Raw genomic sequence first — 19,129 nt, forward strand, 5'->3', positions numbered from 1 at the left:
GACCCTGTGGGGAGCTTCTGCTGATGCGTTAATCGCATGCCACAAAGATGCTGCTTGAAATGTTCCAGCCATTGAAAAGTAAAGAGTGGTAGATTGAAGAGTCAATGGCGTGGGCCTAATATTTGCAATATAGAAAGGTGGTCAATTTATCAAATTGCAAAATTCAAAGCAAAGTAATGAGGAATAACTGATTAGCTTGAACCTCCACCCTAATTTCTTCTTCCCGCCACCTCTCCTGCCCCTCCCCCCCAAACCATGGCCTACGCACCCGTGCCTGTACTGTGAACTTCTCTTTTGTAAGCTGAGCTTTTTATTTTATAGATCATAACGTGCCACTTTCCCCACAGCTGCATCACTAGCGATTGCTACTGAAACAACCCAAGTAAACGTCATTGTTCGCGGCCTAAACACTTTTCACATTTTGGGCCGAGCCCAGTTCCAGGCTGAAAATCTGAGTGCACTTATGAGGCACAATCGCCGAGGACGGATTGGCCATTTATATCCGCAGGCATTTCCCGGCAGGCGGGGTGGAGTCTGGGTCACTGGAGGCCAGTTTTTGAAGGTCGACGACTGGTGCCTCTGTCCACAGCTCCCCAGGGTATATGGCAGCCGGCAAAAAGAGAAAGCGCGTAAAAGACACAGGAATAGAGAGAGAAAGACCGGAATAGAGAGAGAGAGACCGGAATAGAGAGAGAGAGACCGGAATAGAGAGAGAGAGACCGGAATAGAGAGAGAGAGACCGGAATAGAGAGAGAGAGACCGGAATAGAGAGAGAGAGACCGGAATAGAGAGAGAGAGACCGGAATAGAGAGAGAGAGACCGGAATAGAGAGAGAGAGACCGGAATAGAGAGAGAGAGACCGGAATAGAGAGAGAAAGACCGGAATAGAGAGAGAAAGACCGGAATAGAGAGAGAAAGACCGGAATAGAGAGAGAGAGACCGGAATAGAGAGAGACCGGAATAGAGAGAGAAAGACCGGAATAGAGAGAGAAAAATGCAGGTACAGAGAGAGAAAAATGCAGGAACAGAGAGAAAAATGCAGGAACAGAGAGAGAAAAATGCAGGAACAGAGAGAGAAAAATGCAGGAACAGAGCGAGAAAAATGCAGGAACAGAGCGAGAAAGGCAGGTAAAGAGACAGGAAGGCAGCGTCACAGAGCTATAGTGCCAAGTGTTTGAATTTGGAAGACACTGTTGGAAAACACTCTTATTGCGAGTGTCCACACACGAGCGTGGCACTACAGAGCTGTAAAAGGAGCAGAGAGCGAGGGCCCACGGAAATGAATTCCCACATACTTAAAAGACATGCTCGTGATCACTGCAGGGGCGCGCACCACAGAAACAAAACAACCTGATTCTGAAAACGTCTAAGGAGGAAGAGCAACGTGCAATATATCAAATTTCAAAATTCAATGCAAAGTAATGAACAGGGCTTTAAGTGGGATGAAATAACTGAGGGGTCTCAAGGGGGCGTGGGCAATGTAATTAAGGGCGTGGCTTAATACGCAAGCTAAAAATCTGTGCTTAGCATAGTGTGCCGCCCAACTGGTATTAAGCTATTTCTGTCATTGCATCCAGATATATGATACAACAAGTAACATCATACCTACAACAAGTCAGGACTATTGGCTTTGTCAATGGTTGTTAGTTGTATAAGATAAATAAGCAGCAACTGTGGCTTGTATATAATTTTGATAAATCTTCCCCATAAAGCCCTGGTGACACCACGACAGTGTTGATGCTCCTGAGTTCCGAAAAGAGAAAAAAAATCCAGAGAGAAAATGACTCTCTTTAACCCCTTCAGTGCCCGCCCCTTTCCCCGCCCAGTGCCGGCCGTTGCATTAGCGGGCGGGGTCTATGACGAGCTGGACTCGTCATGGGCACAGCGCCACCGCGGCCCATGACGAGTCCAGCTCGTCATGGGCACTGAAGGGGTTAAAGGATTTCCCTTCACCTGTAATGCTCGAAAAAAATGGACCGCCTGTGCCAGGGCACAAAACAGAGCCCGATAGAGACCTGTTTCGTGCCCTCCTTAAAAAAACTGCCGGTGCTCAGACCCGGTGAGACCCGGCCTTCTTAAAGCCATGGTAATGAGGAATAACTGATTTAGCTGGAACCTCCACCCTATTTTCTTCTTCCCGCCGCCTCTCCTGCCCCTCCCCCCCCACCCCCCCCCCCCAAACCATGGCCTGCGCACCCGTGCCTGTACTGCGAACTTCTCTTTTGCAAGCTCAGCTTTTTATTTTATAGATCATAACGTGCCACTTTTCCCACAGCTGCATCACTATCGATTGCTACTGAAACAACTTAAGTAAACATCATTGTTCGTGGCCTGTCCACAGCTCCCCGGGGTATATGGCAGCCGGCAAAAAGAAAAAGCGCGGAAAAGACACAGGAAGAGAGAAAAAGAGACAGGAACAGAGAGAAAGACAGGAACAGACAGAGAGACACCGAGAGACACCGAGAGACACCGAGAGAGACCAAGAGAGACCGAGAGAGACCGAGAGAGAGGAATAGAGAGAGAGAGAGAGAGAGACCGAGAGAGGAATAGAGAGCGAGCGAGAGAGAGACAGGAATAGAGAGAGAGAGAGAGAGGAATAGAGAGAGAAAGAGAGGAATAGAGAGAGAGAGGCAGGACAGAAACAGAGAGAAAGAAAGGAACAGAGAGAGAGAAAGACTAATGGAAGTTTGTGCTTGCATTGGGAACATCACATTCAAAGTCATAGGGAATCCTATCCTAGTCTATGCCTGGTGCCCCCAGCTGGGAACAGTTCACCGTCCAGAGTGGAACATTGCACACTATCCATAATATCACCCTGGTTGTATATGGGAATATTCATACAGTTGAAGATCAAACCTTGTCAGGGCCAAAACAATCTCCCATCCTTCCGAGGTTGGTTAATTGGAGAAAGGTAAAACCTCTATTTACTAGAGCCTAGACACGTAGAAGTGCACTGTGAAATTCTACATAAAAACAAATTATTTCCAATAATACAGAAAAGGCTGTACTGTCGTGCTATAATGCTGTATTCCATGGAAGAAAGCCTGCCTCTACTTAATCTTTTATATGCCCGGAACGCTGCACCTGGAGAAGCCTAATGGCCTGTCACAGCAAAGACGTAAACACTGTGAAAGGCAGGTTACAAGCAACGTCTTTACAGACTCTGTCTATCTATACCCTTCCTCCCTAAAGTGCACAAAACTAGCAATGTGTGATGAGGAACACACCGCCTTGATATTATCGTGAGTGTGCTGAGAATGTTGATTTGCGCATTTTCTCCCAGCCTCTGGAAATGTTCTGTCATCCCAGTACATCCTTACGAAGAGAACACTGAGCTCGTGTTTTCCAGTCTGTCGCAGCCTTTGTGCCTCACACCCCCCCCCCCGTGCCCACCTCCCCATGTTAACATGCCCTGCCCCGGAATCTATGGGCAATGGCTCGCCCATGCATGGCACGGAGCACTTCCTGTGGGGGAGGGTTCGGGGTGGTGGGGGTACTCAGTGGCTCTCGGGTCGGGGGTACGAAGGGGCTGTTGAGAAATCACAGATGTTCTGAGACTACAAATGACTACAATTTGGGATTGACTGTTGAACGCCGAAGCCACGGTAATTACACAGCTGTTTCAAAATGTGTTTAAGTGGTCTAAAACTGCCAGGCACCCTCCCCCCGGCTCCCACCCTCACATTCATAACTGTCTAAATGAAAGGACGCGTATGCAGTGATTATGAGGTTGCGTACGAATCCCCCAAGCCATAAAGTAGAATTTCCGAATTTTCAGCTGGACTGCGCCGTGCTTCTTTAAAATAATTAGTGCAGCAGGCTTCAGCAGGCCAATTTTTCCAAGTGTTTAGAAACACATGGCCCCATAAAGATAAGAAGGTGCTTTGCAACAGCAGCAAAGCAGGTGACCCAGTCCGGATCGGAGGTGAAAGGGCGTTAACCAAAAACCCTAATTTCCAATGGCAGGCCACTGTTTAGCATAAACGGTGACGCCAGTCAATGGAAATCAGGGGCGGGGCTTCAAGCCCCCTTCTGAAATTCCTCTCACAAAATCTTTCGCTGAGGTGAGCAGCTCTTTGCGCTGCAACATCAGGCGAGACCAAAAAAAGTAAGGTAACTGTGATGTTGTACACAATGGGGGCATGGCTAAAACTTTTTTGGGTCTTACACCTTCTGGTATGTACATATAAAATAACACAGCTTAAATGTAAAATACATGCAAGTTAAGTTAATCAGTTGGAAATGGACTATTGTACTTTAAGAAACCTCTATTAGTTAATGCACTGCGGAGGTCTGTATCTGCAACCAAATAGCCACAGAATTGAAATCTGGTTGAAGCAGTGGAGAATGGTTAGGGGCGTAACAGAGGCCACGCAGGGCTCTTTGTTATCCCCCTTTAAAAAGCACACGCGTCCCAGCTCAGCTGGTTACTCCTTTCTATTACTATTCAAAATTAATAAATCTGTGTCAGGAAGTGTCACATGATTCCATTAATTAAAGTCAATACCTGGTTCCGAGCTGCCTTTACATTTGTTGATTGACCCGTTGTGCACATGTACATTTCTTTCAGGCAGCAGGCAACTTGGGAAGAAGGCTTGTTAAGCTGTCTCTCCACCTTCGTTTTCACAGCACAGGAGACTGTGCCTTTCATTGCAGCTGAAGCATTTCAGCTTTAGGAATTAATTGTCCTGGGACGGTCATCTTTTCACAGAAAGTAGAGTAACTGTTTTCTGTGAATTAAAAAAAGTATGGGCACGTCAACCCTCCTATCCCACCTACTTCGACCACTGGTTGTAGGGTGTTGCTCAGACAGTCTGGCTCGTGTTATGATCTCCTGAGCACTACTCTTTCTGCTTGATAGCAACTTCCCTATCAACTTGCTTAAAACAAAAATAACTTGCTCTTGGTGTATGTCTGAAGACGGTTTTATCTGCCTAAATCATGCCCATTAGTAAAGCCACAATACTTTTAATTAATTAACTTGACTTGTTATAAAGAAGCAAGTGATTAAGAGCTGTGTCAGCAGGCTCTTTGAAAGCTCTTCTGTGGACTGCGATTAAATGGTACGACTGACAAATTAATAGGTTCTCTGTGGTGCAAAAATCAAGATTATAATAAGTTTAAAACTTCTGTTAAGAGCAAAAAGGCAAGGTATCATATGTATCACTTCTGTGTACATGGGTGCTCTGTAAAGAAAATGGCAGTATATTCTGATGTCATCACCACAGTGGCCTGGCAGTTCGGGCTGGACTGTTCCCATGAGGCACAGGGTCAAGACTGATTTGCATATGACCAGGTCTAAGCTGGGGTGGCATGGTGAGCAAAAGAATGATGGTTTTAACCCAGATCTCTTGACTGGGGGTGAATGTTTTGATTTGTTCTGCATTCCATCCATCAATTGTGTGTCTATCACCACTGTGTGACTTAAAGCAGCCTTTAAGTTCAAAGCCTTATTGAAGTCGCTTAAAACCATTGCAATGTTAAAAAAAAAAAAAAAGGTAAACTGTAAGGCTATAAACTAATGTTCGTCACACCTCTTGTAGTTCACTTAGTTAAAATATATATGCTAGAAATGCATGTTCGCAGATAGACCTTGGAAATTTGCAGTACTCACCCTGACAACATAATCTAAAATGAATGGTTATGGATAATCTGCAGTACACATTAAGAGAAATATTCATTAACTCAATGGGCTTCCCTTTCCTTCCTAGATTTCAATCTCGCAGTGTTGGATTTTCCAAAACTACCTGTTAGTTGGAGGTCGCCAAAATAGGTCTTTACTGCTATAGCACAGTTTCATCCGCGTGAAATAATGAAGGATGCATTTTAGTAGCTTCTTCGTATGTTTAATAACTTGGTACAGCGACGACAGATTAGGTGCATAAACTCTTTGCTGTTGTTGCAGATTCCACAGCGGTCCACAGGGTTTTGGTTAACCCAAGATTGCCAGTATTCCCCCAATAAAAATATAAAAAAATACTTTTATCTTAGAAACTTAATTTTACAAGAAGTTGAAAGCCCATTTAGTAGATACCTCTTGCGTGTCCATTGAAGTTAGTGCTCTGGATAGGTATGTGCACAACAGGAGTGCCTTTGAGCTGATTAAGTCCAGTCAAAAGCAGATATTTGAGCGTGCTTCGCTCTGGGTCTAATCTGGTAACGGGTGAGGACAAAACAGGCTCCATTGCCCGCGAGTGCTAGCTTGGTTAGAATAACTCCAACCTAATTTTCCTTTTATAGTGGAGTTGGATAGCCTCAATAGAATTCTGAAAAAGCTACCTGGTTCAATTGAATGCTTCACTGGGGGTCAGAGAGGACGGAGATCTGGCCCTTATAATCTCTAAGGTTGTTTTTGTCTCTTAAGACAAAATGTAAGTAAATTGTTTGCATAATGTAAATGGTTTTCTGCGCTTTTCATTAAACTAGACCTCTATGTAGATACAAGCTGATAATCAGGCAATGACCTGCCCATTCATAGTCCACCTCCCCCGTCGCTTGATCCATCTGCCTCAAAAGAACATCACCTATCTTTGTATCTTGTAGATCTTGCTGATACATGGGCAAAGCAGGGTCAATCCTCGTTCTGTCCAATATGACTGGGTCGTCTGCATTCTGTGATATTGAGGTCGAATTCCTCCTCAGCTTTGTGGGGGGGGGGCGGCCAATATGTATGTATGTAATGTATATGTGGCCAGGGATGCTCCTAAAACTTGAATTTAAAAAATGTAAAAGTTGAAAACAAGTGGGGCAAAAACACAACCTTGTTTATCCCCCCCGTTCATGTAGATCCTAAAAGGTAAGGCTGTGTGCTGCTGAATGTCTTTGAACGTAGGTCCAACTGTAGCTGATGGATGGCTTTTAGCAGCATACATTGAATCCCCTATCATTTAATTCCCAATTAATTCCGTAATACATTTCCTAGAGTGCTCTTTTAAAGTCGGCAACGCAGGCACACAGTAGATTTGCATTATTAACAAGTGTGGATGGCAGTGGACAAGGCTAGAATATTATCCAATGCCCCACTCTTGTTTGGAAAACAAATGGCAAAAGATTTTGGTGTGCACACGACGATTCTAGTTTTGTTGTAAGAATTTGAGTCAATATATCCAGAAGTGCAATGAGTCGATAGTTTGAGGAGACCGAAGGGACGGGGTTGCTTTTTTTTGTAAACCCAACTGTACCGAATCAAGAAACAGTTATTGAAAAATAGGCTGAACCATCTAGAGCAGACATGCGTGTCTGATTTTTAAATAAGGCAGCAGGGAGCCCGTTGGGCACTGGGACTCCAAGTGAACGAGAGGACTTCCTAACCTCTTCAACGTAGCATTGTCGTTTTGTTCATGGAGCTTAGTGCGGTTAATCTTAAACTTTAGTGCTTATTTAGGTTTTGTTAGAAAAATCCCAAACTGATGGATAGATGACACAGTTGATGGTTTTATTATCATCTTTGACTTCAAGCCTATGTATATAGTTCCAGAATGTTCTTGTCTTTTTCTTTACATATCTTAAAAATAGTTAACAATTCTCTCTCCACTCTCGTCTTTGTTACCCAGGCAGCTGCGAAAACCTACTTTGCCTGGGTCAGTTTCCTTTTTGTACCACAATTTAATGTAGAATTGTGAGGGTAGTGTTCATTATTTAAGATTAGCTATATTATAAAGTTCTATATATTAGCAGATGGTCTAATTGACACAAAATAATAATTCAGAACCCTTTGGAGATGGGAAGGGAGTGAAGGATGCAGAAACACTTGTATTGCATTAGGGAATCTGTTTGGTGTTTTCCATTTATTGCCCACACTTCTAGGCTATAGAAGGTATCTAGAAGTTCAACATCAATTTTGTACTTTCCTTGATGAGTTGAATTCTCGAGATTAGATTCTGCTCCCAAAACCCCAGATCATCTGAGCTTTATGTCGTAAGGCTTAAGTTAGAATCACCAGTTATGATCAACAGAGTGTCATTGCATGCTAAAGGTATTTACTGAATAACATCTAGATCACTCTGTGACGTGTCTGACTCCAAACAGGCTTCTTAAGGTTTCAGCCTTTGCAATTACCAGTAGCTGATAATGCGTCTGCCTTAAAGTACAAATCATGGTTCATGCATCTTTTATGCAGGTACTGTTTTTTTTTTTGCTGTAATAATAGTGTGAAACTAATGCACATCTCCTATGCATGCATGTTAGTTGCAACCAAGTGCATATATACACATATAGCAGATTTTCTTTGTGTCCACTCCTGGTGGACCTCTTGAATTTACGACCTGCTGTCCTCTTCCTGTACCTTAAATCTACTCTGCCCTGTTTCTGTCAAAGACTCCAGTACCTCTGTGCTCCACCTGTTTTCTTGTATTTATGCCATGTCTGTTCAAATACAGTGCCTCTCCCTTCATACAAGTACTTCCTCCGACTTTCTACACCCGCCCGTAACAAAGGTTGCACATCCGGTCTTCTCATAAGTTAAACTTCCTCTTCCTGAACGCTATCCCCACTCTTGCATTACCTGCCCTGTCAGCCCTATACAACAGTGCAATTACCATAAACATTGGATAGCTGCGCTCACTAATCGGATACCCATGATGGCACACTGGTATTACAGGCAAGTAACCGGACCACCCTTTTTAACCTTGGTGTGGCCAGCTTGTATTTGGTTGAGGGACAAGAGACTTTAGGAAGGGGGATGAGGACTGCGGTTACCATTGGACTTCAGTGATGGCATTTCTTTTCAATAGAGTCCTAGATGACAACCAACAAGTATTTTATTTTCTGAACGTTTTGGGAGTGGTCGTTGAGGGATTGTAGGAGATTGCATGCTGGAAATCCATTCATGAGTAAGAACTGCAAACTATTGTGTGATGACGATTCAATAATTTTTTCCGCAATCTTGGTGGCAATGTAGGTGGCCACTATCCTACCCCATCTGTGTAATGATATCTTAATTTTGCAAATAGCAAAATTTAAGAAGATTCCCATACATGGTGTATCGCACAAGCAACAGTACCAGTATTCCTTCGCTTCTCACTTGAGGAAGGAACGAGTTTTGCAGGTGAATGTCTGGTTGTTATGAATAGGCTGCATTCCATTCCACAAACAGACATGGTATGAAGACCATGGGCTGGTACGAGGCGAGCAAATCCATTTCACAAATTCCTTTAGTTTTTGCGGAAAAGGATGTAATATTTTTTCTTTTGTATCAGAGTATGTTTTTAAAAACTTTTTTTGTTTGTTTTACTTTATCATGGTCTCGCTGGTTGGCTGTGGTGTTGCTGAAGTATGGGAAGGTCCCTCTAATGAAAGAGCATTCCGGGGAGAGTTAGGGTTAGGTGACCTTACCATAAGAACTGCACTATTACTACAGGGGCAGCAGTGGTTCCACCATTCGAACTAGTTCCATCATTCAAACTAATTAGTAGGTTAAAGGCAAATCACAAAGATTCTGCACTTTCATGGCTAATGCAAACAAAATGGAAACATTACAAAAATTTTGAAAAATATTTTTTCATGCTTAAGTGGAAAAGATTGGCCCATAATATGGAAGTTTATAGATTGACTTGACTGCACCGATGTATATAAAGAGCAAAGTGACACAATGCAACATTTTTGTTTTTATTCCAGCAATCAGACTGTGTGGAGGAAGGCAAACGTAGCATGCAAGAATGCAATAGACAACTCCGAGAAGGATGAGTTGTTGCAAGGAGGCGATTTTATCCGGCAGAGGTAATGAACATTGTTCACATTATGCCAAGTCATTGTGTTAGCGAACACACCCAACTTATACCACCAATATCGCAAGTGAAGATACCAGCACAAACTTGCATTATTATAAGCCCCTGCCTTATGTCTAAAATTAGTATTTCACTTGCTATGCCAAAAGGGTGCTGTTGCCATGTCTGTTCAAGAACGTTTTTTCTGCATTGTGTAGTGATAACTTCGATAATTTAACGAAGTACATCAGTTGTACAGTACTTTGTCTTTCGATAAGGCACTGTTGCTTTTAAAGAGATGGAAACCAAACTTATAAACCCAATAGAGACTTTGTGTGCGTTAAAAACAGTTAATTCACAGGGCTTGCAAGTAAATGAAAGCTTTGATTCAAGAACAGTAAGACACTTCCGTTTACAGTAGAGTAGTAGCCACCAGAGGGGACAGTTGATAAATCGAGCTATACAAAGGTTGTTCACAGACTAACACATTGAAGCTTCGCAGTAAATGCAAAATACTACATCACAATTGACTGCATTTTCTAAGACCCCAGCAACTTTCAATATTTAAACCACCCTGAAGGTTTATGCCGCATATTTATAAGGTTAACTTTAAGTACTTAATCTAGGATGTACTGTAATGATAGCTTCTCATATGAGTAGTGCTGTTCAATTGGAGTGTAGATTGTGGGGTCTGAAGGGATGTGTTTTCACTACCAGGTAGGAAATAAGGCTCCTTAAGTGCATGCACGTTCCAGCAGAGTATGATCTGATACCCTTCTGTCTATCGCTTATTTCTCAGAGTTTTTACAGGCTTCAGCATCGCTGTAGACAGCATCTTGGGTGCACTTTATTTACTTTAGATTTTTGGAAGTGTTTGCGGAATTGTCCATTGTATGAGACGATGCAATGTCGCTCTCTTGACTTTTGCATCTCCTGCCCTCACTCGGCTCTCTCCTCAAGTCCTATCTCGACTCCCTCCGCTTGGCCCCTTTTACCTCCACCTGCATTCTCAGCAACTACTGCCCTCCCTTGGATCCCCCTCTTGTCGTCTATCAGTTTTCCATTCCGTGTACTGTTTTCGCTCTGTTCTTCTGCCGGGCTTTCCCACTGTCATCTCTCTTACCGTTCCTGTTCTATTTGTACATGTGCAGAATGTGCTGCTCTGTTCACTTGAAGCTCAACTCCACTCTTTTCTTGAACCATCTAAAGGATTGTTCTAGACCCCCCCCTTGTCTTCTCCTTTTGCTTCCCTTGTGTTTGGTTCTCTCCCAACATTCTATTTCTCATGCCGCTTTCTTACGTTTCAGAAAAACAACAAAGGAAAATTTGGCTGAATCAGCCAGTGATATTACTGAAAGCCTGATGAGTATCAGCAAGATGATGTCTCAGCAGGTCCACCAGAGTGAAGAGACCGTGCAGACGCTAGGTATGTAATGCCACGGTGTGAGAGAAGGTGTGACCACTTGGTATGGTAATGTTGTAGGAGACTGGGCTGGCACAACATACAGTGCTGTTGTGCTTAAGGGTTGTGATGGTACAGAATACTTCTGTTCGTTATCCTCCGGTGAAAACATCATGAGCGTCTCATAGACAGTAATGCCATATTCTTCTTCAAGGAATGGGTGGGTGTGGAACTTTCAGGAACTTCATCTAGGTGTTTTTCTATAACATCACATTCTTCTGCATTTACTGGGTAAAAGGGGAATTCAGAGTATATGTACAGAGGTCAATGCATCATTATAAGATTTAAATGAAAATTATTTCAGTCTGGTTGCTGCCAAATTTGGAGTGCCTTAGAAAGAGATGAAATGTGGCACCACTACAAACAAAAGGAGCAAGTTAATTCAAAGGGAGCTGAATGCATATGCCATGGTGCTGGAACATCATCATCATAATCCTGTCTATTTGGTGATATATATGATCATAAAAGCATATTAAAAATCACGTACAAAAATACCACAGCACGGTAAAATCACATAGAAAATATCACATTCAGGCTCAGTGTATTTAAGCCCCTAAAAGAGTAATTCTATAATAAGCAATCCTGGAAAATTGTTCTTGGTCAAATATCAAATTGCCATTCATTAGAGCCAACCGGATCTATACTGCACAATCGAAAAATAAATCGGTGCCAATACACAGTTCACAATGCATATTTCTTCCGTAATTTCAGTTCTTCAGTTATAAAATTAAGGACTGAGGAACTTATTGCAGGGGGCACAAGGTGCTGTAGGAAGAGCAAACCCACTTGGTTTGTATATTAAAAGTTCCTCCGCTGAGAATGAAATGGCTAAACCTTATTCTAAAAGAAGCGTACAAGGTGCAAAATGACATAAAGTTCCTGGTTGACTGACAGGACATTCCAGGTCATGGACAGCATGGTAGTGGCACAGACCAGGTGTCTGTGACAGTAAAGTCCACTGGACAATGTATCGTATTCACTCTTAACCGTTTAAGATAGAATCTAAGTGATGGCACCTGTATCCAGGTTAGGTATGAGTATTTGAGAGCAGTACGTATGATTGAACCATAATCACATCAAGGGCTTTCATAATCCTAGTATTCTCTTTATGTGCAAAAAACGTTTTCTTGACCAGCTCCGTAGAGTGTGAGCTAATATTGCCCAAGCTTTCAAAAAGACTTCAGCTTTAAATCTCGGAGGAGTTTTTAACGTATTACTTTGAGTAAGACAGTCCTCCACTATTCTACATGTAAAACACAGGGGCATATTTACAAGGGTTTAATGCCGGTGTAGTGTAAATCTTTTGACGCCGCAGCAGCTTTTTTTATCGCCATATTTACAAGCTACCACAAAGCCCCGTTAGCGACAGTTTTACAGATTTAGTGGCAATTTCTCACAGCACCAATTCGGTTAGCATGACTTACCGAAAATGAGATGCAAGGTAGGCGTTCCGGCGTTAAAAACTCCAGCAAAAATTTCAATGCTATATTTACAAGGATTTCCTTGAACATTGCTAAAAGAGAAAAACTCCAGCTAAGTCACATTAGTGGAAGTTTCTTACAGCTAGGAATTATGTGGTCTTAAAAATGACGCTAACACACTTGTATGATAAAGGCCTCATTTATGATGATATGGTGCAGGGCAGCGCCACAAGAAATCTTGCTGCGCTGCCCTGCATCAAAAGAAAAGGGCAGGAATGCGCTGTATCTGTAAGATACAGCGCATTCCTGCCCTTTTCCCCAGCACTGGCGAACAATTGGCTGCCATGCGCCAATGCAGGCACCCTTGCACTATGATGCAAGGGTGCCTGCATGGCGGGGCTGATTGGTTTTGTGCAGGAAGCGACACTTTCCTTCACAAATTCAATCACAAGAGGCAATTTCCTCTTTCTGTGTGCTGCAGAATTGCCTTCTTGGCGTATAGCGTTTTTGGTACCCAATGACACATTGGAGGTGATAAAGGGCTGGTGTTGATGACCGTTGCCTCTGCAATCAGGATCTCATTCTCCTGACTGAATCTGCGTTTTCCCTTCCTCTTCCCCAGGCACTCTGACTGGTCATCCTATCTGTTGGGCACAGGGGGGGTGTTGTTCTATGCTTAACTTGGTCCTGGCTGCTCCATTCTGCATTTAGATAATTTTGTGAACATTTTGTTTCCTAAGCGATGTATCTGTAAGCTCTTTTTGCTGCTAGACGGTCAACAGTAACATTGGGCTGACTAGCGGAAACTTTTTTTACTGCTTTTTGGCTGGCTGTCACCTTTTTCATGCTAACATGAATTTTTTTTTTTTATCGCCTTGACGCTAGATTTAGCTTCATTTTTCGTGGCTGCTAGCTGAACCTAACGCCGCGTAGCGACGTATTGTAAATACGTCGCAAACATAGCGTCAGGATTTAGCAGTCTGCAGCGGTAAAAAAATTGCAGCTAAACAGCATGAAAACTGCTTAGCGGCAATTCTTGTAAATATTCCCCACTGTTTGGGAGTGGATCAAATTTTGATCTACAACAGAATAGGAGCCATATCTTACAGATGGCCTACACCCAATTAGTTATGAGGTATGAGACTCTGCGAAGATTTTGAGGTCCCTAGTAGCCTATTTAAAAATGTATTCTCCACTGCCTTGGTGATGGAACGATATTAAGACGGGATGTGCTGGCCATTTGAGCCACTTAACTAACATGGCTATTTTGAATAAAGTTCTGAGGGTCACAAGTTTCACCGCTCCCATCCAGAAAGGTTTTTGCACATTGTACCCTTGCCTTAGAATAGCAAGCATATAAACTGTCAAATTCTTTCTGGATGAGAGTGGCAGCTCTTTTATCATCATGCCATTGGCTCTTTTGGGAAAACAAATTAGGGTACAGGGCAAATTTTCACAAAACACACAAGTTCAACCTACTATGGTGGGCACCTTGAAGAGAGTATGCTCTCTTTCTAAATGGTTCTTGATGCTGTGAAATTAGCACAAGCAGCCAGTGGAAAGTCAGCTCAATGTCTTACTAAGCTAAGAATCAGATCTCATTCACTTATCACAGTTTACTGTGTTTATCTTTTTATGACCGCTTTGAAAGTGGCTCATCAGAAATGAATGGGCCTATTTTAAACTCTGAATGCACAATGTAGATTTACTCAGTGCTCTGCTCATCATACCTGCACTCAACGCTATGAATGCCAAGAGTCACACTACTTAAAGTATCAATGGACTAAGTATTCTTGGCGTGATAGTATCCTGATAGTCTTTTATGATTTTGATAAATGACAGAGCCACTAAATTCTCTCCATATAATACCCACAACTTATGGAAATCTGCTAATGATAACAACTAGATTAATTCACACACAACCGTATTCCTGTTAATACGTAGAGTAATGTGCACTGTTGCTTATTTTAATACCTAAACTGTGCCCTTATAATTAATTGATCTAATACTTCACAATTCCTAATAGTGCAGCAGATTAAACTTTAAAAACTTTTATATGTCCTATAGAAAAAATGTACCATCAGTTGGAACCCGAAAACTCGTATATGTGAACATGTGTAACAGATGAAAAATTGTTGAAAATAAAACTGAGCAAAAGCATATATAACCATCGTACATTAAATGTATGAAAAATAATACCATACGAGAACCCTGTGCATCTTTCAAAACCAATGCCCATGTTAATGCTATGCAGTGGGATAATGTCCTTCAAAATTTTGTGGAATACACAAAAGTGATGGTTGGAATGCTTGAACTAATCTCGGCTCCTGCTAATTACTCAGGTCACATTACAGTTCATCATTTTTACCTCAGTGTGTCCTTTCAGTGAGTGACCAACCTCATAAAACACTGTTGGCTATTCCACAAATCTCTTGCCAAACAGAGACCTCTCTGGCTTGCAATATTGCACTTTAGATAGATGTGATTCCTGTGTATACTGGGGAGAGTTTTTAGGTCACACTCGGATCCCCTTTACTGGGAAGAAAATCTCAAGTGGAGGTGTCTCCACCAACACACAAAACACTTCCATCTCCGATGGGCAACTTACAAGACTAATAAAATAATAAAATAATTTTGTTAAGCGCACATCTACCCCCAACCGGGTGTCCGGGCGCTGAGGCAGACAGGGGCAAGACAAGAAGGCAGAAAAGCTAATCGGGGCGACTAAGGAATTTTTAATACCTTATGTTTGTGGCATGTGGGTCTTTAGATATACATGCTGTGCATACTTCCGCCATCTAGTGTTAGGCTCGGACGTGTACAACTTGTTTTTCTTCTAAGAAAATCTTTTCGAATCACAGGATCTAGTGACTCCACTTACTAGTGGTAATGCGCATGGGCATCCTGTCAGTGGTTAGTTTTTTTTTTCTCTCTGCTGTCTGGTTCAGACGTGTCACAGTAAGCTTCGGCTCGAAGCCACGTGGTGTACGCGCCGGGTCTTCGGATCCGTCCCTCATAGTTTTTTCAAACCAATGCCGTTCTTTGTCGGTCTCCATCATGTCCCTTCCATTCTGTGCCAGTTAACAAGCTTCTCAATTCCCATTGTTTGACTCAAGAATGTCCACGCAATGGAAAGAATTCTATTTCGGTTCTGCCTCACTTGCCACTCCAAGTACCCCAGATCCACCCTCTATGAGGTTTGCAACCTTTGCTTGTCTCCAGATCACCGTGAAGACTCCTGTTCGGTGTGTCTTGCGTTCCGAAACAAGAAGACCCTTTGTAACAGGTGCGCTTATCGAATCGTCTTGCCTCAATGGTGCATAGACAAGAGAAGGAAGATACCCCTGACCTCTTCAGTGAGCGAGAGGAGCCAGATGTCGAGCAGCCGGAAGCTCCAAGTGCCGAAGTTGAGGGGGCTTTTTCGACAAAGTATCAACTGCGAGGTGGACGTTGAAAAAGAAGAGTATCTGCTACGACGGCATCCACCGACGATCACGTTGAGTACTTTCACCCCTTCTATTCACCAAATGGCGGCACCTGCCCTGAGCTCTCATGCCACCTCTGGTGCACCACTGTCTTCCAGCCGTGGTCGACACTGCCATTCTAAGCTCCACCCGTCGCTCGTTCCACACTCTGCGCCAAAGTCCTCCTCCAAGCCTTGAGCATTCACCTCTGCTTCGACGGTGTATTCGAGGATGCAGTCTCGCCCGCCCTCTGACTTAAAACTGGCTACCCGAAGTGTTTGGAGCCTAGACATGATGCCACAAAATATTTGGAGCAGGACATTGCCCAGAAACAGTCAGTGGAGGCATTCATAGTAGAGATCGAGCTCAGCACCGTCTAGACGTAGACTCTTTTTGGCTCCCTCCAGACTGCCTTCTACTGCGGAGTCCTCCGCTACTTCTCAGGATGTCGACCAACCAATCCTCTAGCGGCTGCAGGAACATCTCGACGCCAAGCAACAGCGAATCCACATCCAACTGGGCACTGGTTGGATTCTGGCAAAGCCTCCACAACTTGCGAAGACCTGTGCTCCTGATAAGAGGATTATTACTGTCTAGGATGCCATTAACCGTCCTGCGCCTCCCACTCCCAAAAGGCATAATAGGGCGATCTCTCCACTGCCTCCTGCTTGACCTTCTCCTCTGATCCCTCCTCCCCCTTCTCCACCCTCTCCACCTTTACTACATATGGATGCTCCCCATCACTCACCACAGAGTTCCACACACTTGAGGGGGGGGGGGGTGGACAGTCCAAGGCTACCCTATGAACTGTATGATACTCATCACCCCCAGGGCCCAGACTCCTGGGATGACAATAATGCAGAACCCCAAGCGGACACAGACCCAGACTTGTACTCCACAAGACCGGCACCCCCAGATGACATCGGGGCAACTACCTTCCACAATTTAGAGATGCATGTGCAACATGTGGAGAATGATTTCCTTATGGAAACCCTCCACTCAACGCTCCCTTCAGTACCTTCCCGTGCTCAAAGGTGTTCTCAGATCGGCTACAGACTTATTTAAGGGGCCAGTAAAAGCAAGGGTAGTTACACCTAGTGTGGATAAGAAATGTTAGGACTCCTCTAATGACCCTCCATACATACAAGGCAAGTGACGACCAGGCTCTCTAGTTGTGCAAACAGCTAGGAAACAAACCAACACACAGGTCACTGGTAATGCTCCCCTTCCAGACTGGTAAAGCAAGAAAATTGATGCTGAGGGCAAAGTATAGCAGCACAGGCTGTTGTGCATTGGCGTATTGCCAACTCCATTTGCCTACTATCCTAGTACGGCGGGGCTCATTGGGATGAGATGGCTGATCTAGTCTAACATCTCCCAAAGCAGTACCGCAAAAAGGGACAAGAATTGGTTGTGGAGGGAAGAGTCATCTCTAATAGCAAAGTTCCTTGTGCACCAGATGCCACTGACACAGGTGCTTGAGGCATTAACACCAGCATTCTATAGCGTCACCACGCCTGGCTGCACATGCCTGTTTTTAAACCAGAGGTCCAGCAGCACTCTATAAATGTACCCTTCGATCGTCAGCATCTCTTTGGCATTCAGGTCGACGAGATGGTAGAAAATATCAAAAAACACCCAGACACGGCCAGATTGATGGGTGCCCTACACACACCCACATCCTGTGGATCCTTTCCATGTTTTCAATACTGTGGAGGAGCTGAAACCTTCCCCACGGAAACCTCCTCTACCTTCACAAGGCCCAAGCAGCAATCAGCTTCCCGGGGCTGCTACATGGGAGGTTACATGGGCAATAATGGCAAGGGTAGAGGAAGCGAAGCAGCTCCAAAAAAGGCTGTTCCTCCAAATTAGTGACACTCTTCACCCCCAGAACCCTGACCACATAACACCTGTCAAAAACTGGTTGCAGGTGTTTCTGTCCCGTTGGTCAGATATCACCTCTGACCGTTTGATTCTCTGCATCTTACAGGGGTGATACTGTCTGGAACTCTCAAACAACACCAAACATTCGTCCCCACCAACACAAGATGGCCACAAAACACTTGTGACTCCTTTAGGAGTAGGTACACGCCCTTCTCACCAAAGGGACCGAAGAGCTGATTCCACAACTACACTGTTCAAAGGGGGTCTATTCCTTGCATTTTCTTAACCCCCAAAAAAGACTGCTCCCTCTGACCTATTCTCGAGCCCCTCAACAAATACATTCTGTTGGAGCACTTCAACATGGTGACTCCACAAAACGTCATACCACTACTCCAGAAAGGTGACTTCATGATCGCCTTCGATCTGAAGTATGCCTACTTCCACATACCCATCCACTAGGCGCGGCCGGTCCATTGGGGCTGAGGGGCCATACCTCTCCACCTTTTGCCCCTCACAAACCGTATCTGTCAGGCTGCACAATGGTCAGCCTTACAGACACTGTTCACTTTCGGTTCAAGCAGCCAGGAGCCAGACATGCGCAAAATGCGGAGGCTCCTGGCTGCCTGAGCTGAACTTTGCTGGGCTGAGGAAGTCACAGCTCCTGTGTCTGTGACATCCTCAGCTTAGCAAAGGTCCCTGAGGCCCTCCCCTCAGTGACGAGGGGTAGCGGCACTGATTGTCTCTCACCTGGGCGCTTCAGTTTTAAGCCCTGAAGCGCCCTGGGTCGAGTGTCAATCAGTGACACTTCATCACAGAGTGGGGTGGGGTCAGCAGTCCCACTGACCCCATCCCACTCTGTGATGATGTTGGGACTGCTGCCTTCCCTCATTGGCTGACCTTGGGACCTTAGGCCAGACTGCACATGTGTCTGTTACAGGAGTGCTTAGCAGCTCTGTGATCTCAAGCGGAGGGTGATCTAGAGAATCTAGTGTTTGTGTGAGCCCCACACATTGCTCTCTGCAGTGGTAGAGCGCAAACAACCTGTTGAAGGGCCTGCTATTCCTTGACTGAGTTCCACAATAGACTATCACCATGAATGCCTCACTCATTGGCTTGGGTGCATATCTCAAACATTTCACCGTTCAGGGGAGGTGGACGCCTGCCCAGCAATTCGTCCACATCAACCTCCTCCAG

The 19,129-nt window shown here is 44.2% G+C and overlaps 1 protein-coding gene across 3 annotated transcripts in view; it reads left to right on the forward strand.

Annotated features, from left to right (window-relative positions):
• Positions 1-19,129, forward strand: part of BNIP1 (BCL2 interacting protein 1) — a 50,710-nt gene that overhangs the window by 12,769 nt on the left and 18,812 nt on the right. For all 3 annotated transcript variants that reach the window (XM_085618084.1, XM_085618086.1, XM_085618085.1), the window contains exons 4-5: positions 9,616-9,717; positions 11,012-11,130. In XM_085618084.1, the coding sequence (XP_085474210.1) occupies positions 9,616-9,717; positions 11,012-11,130 (221 nt within the window). The remainder of the gene's footprint in view (positions 1-9,615; positions 9,718-11,011; positions 11,131-19,129) is intronic.

The sequence above is a fragment of the Triturus cristatus genome, chromosome 7 (assembly GCF_964204655.1).
Source record: "Triturus cristatus chromosome 7, aTriCri1.1, whole genome shotgun sequence".
Lineage (NCBI taxonomy): Eukaryota > Metazoa > Chordata > Amphibia > Caudata > Salamandridae > Triturus > Triturus cristatus.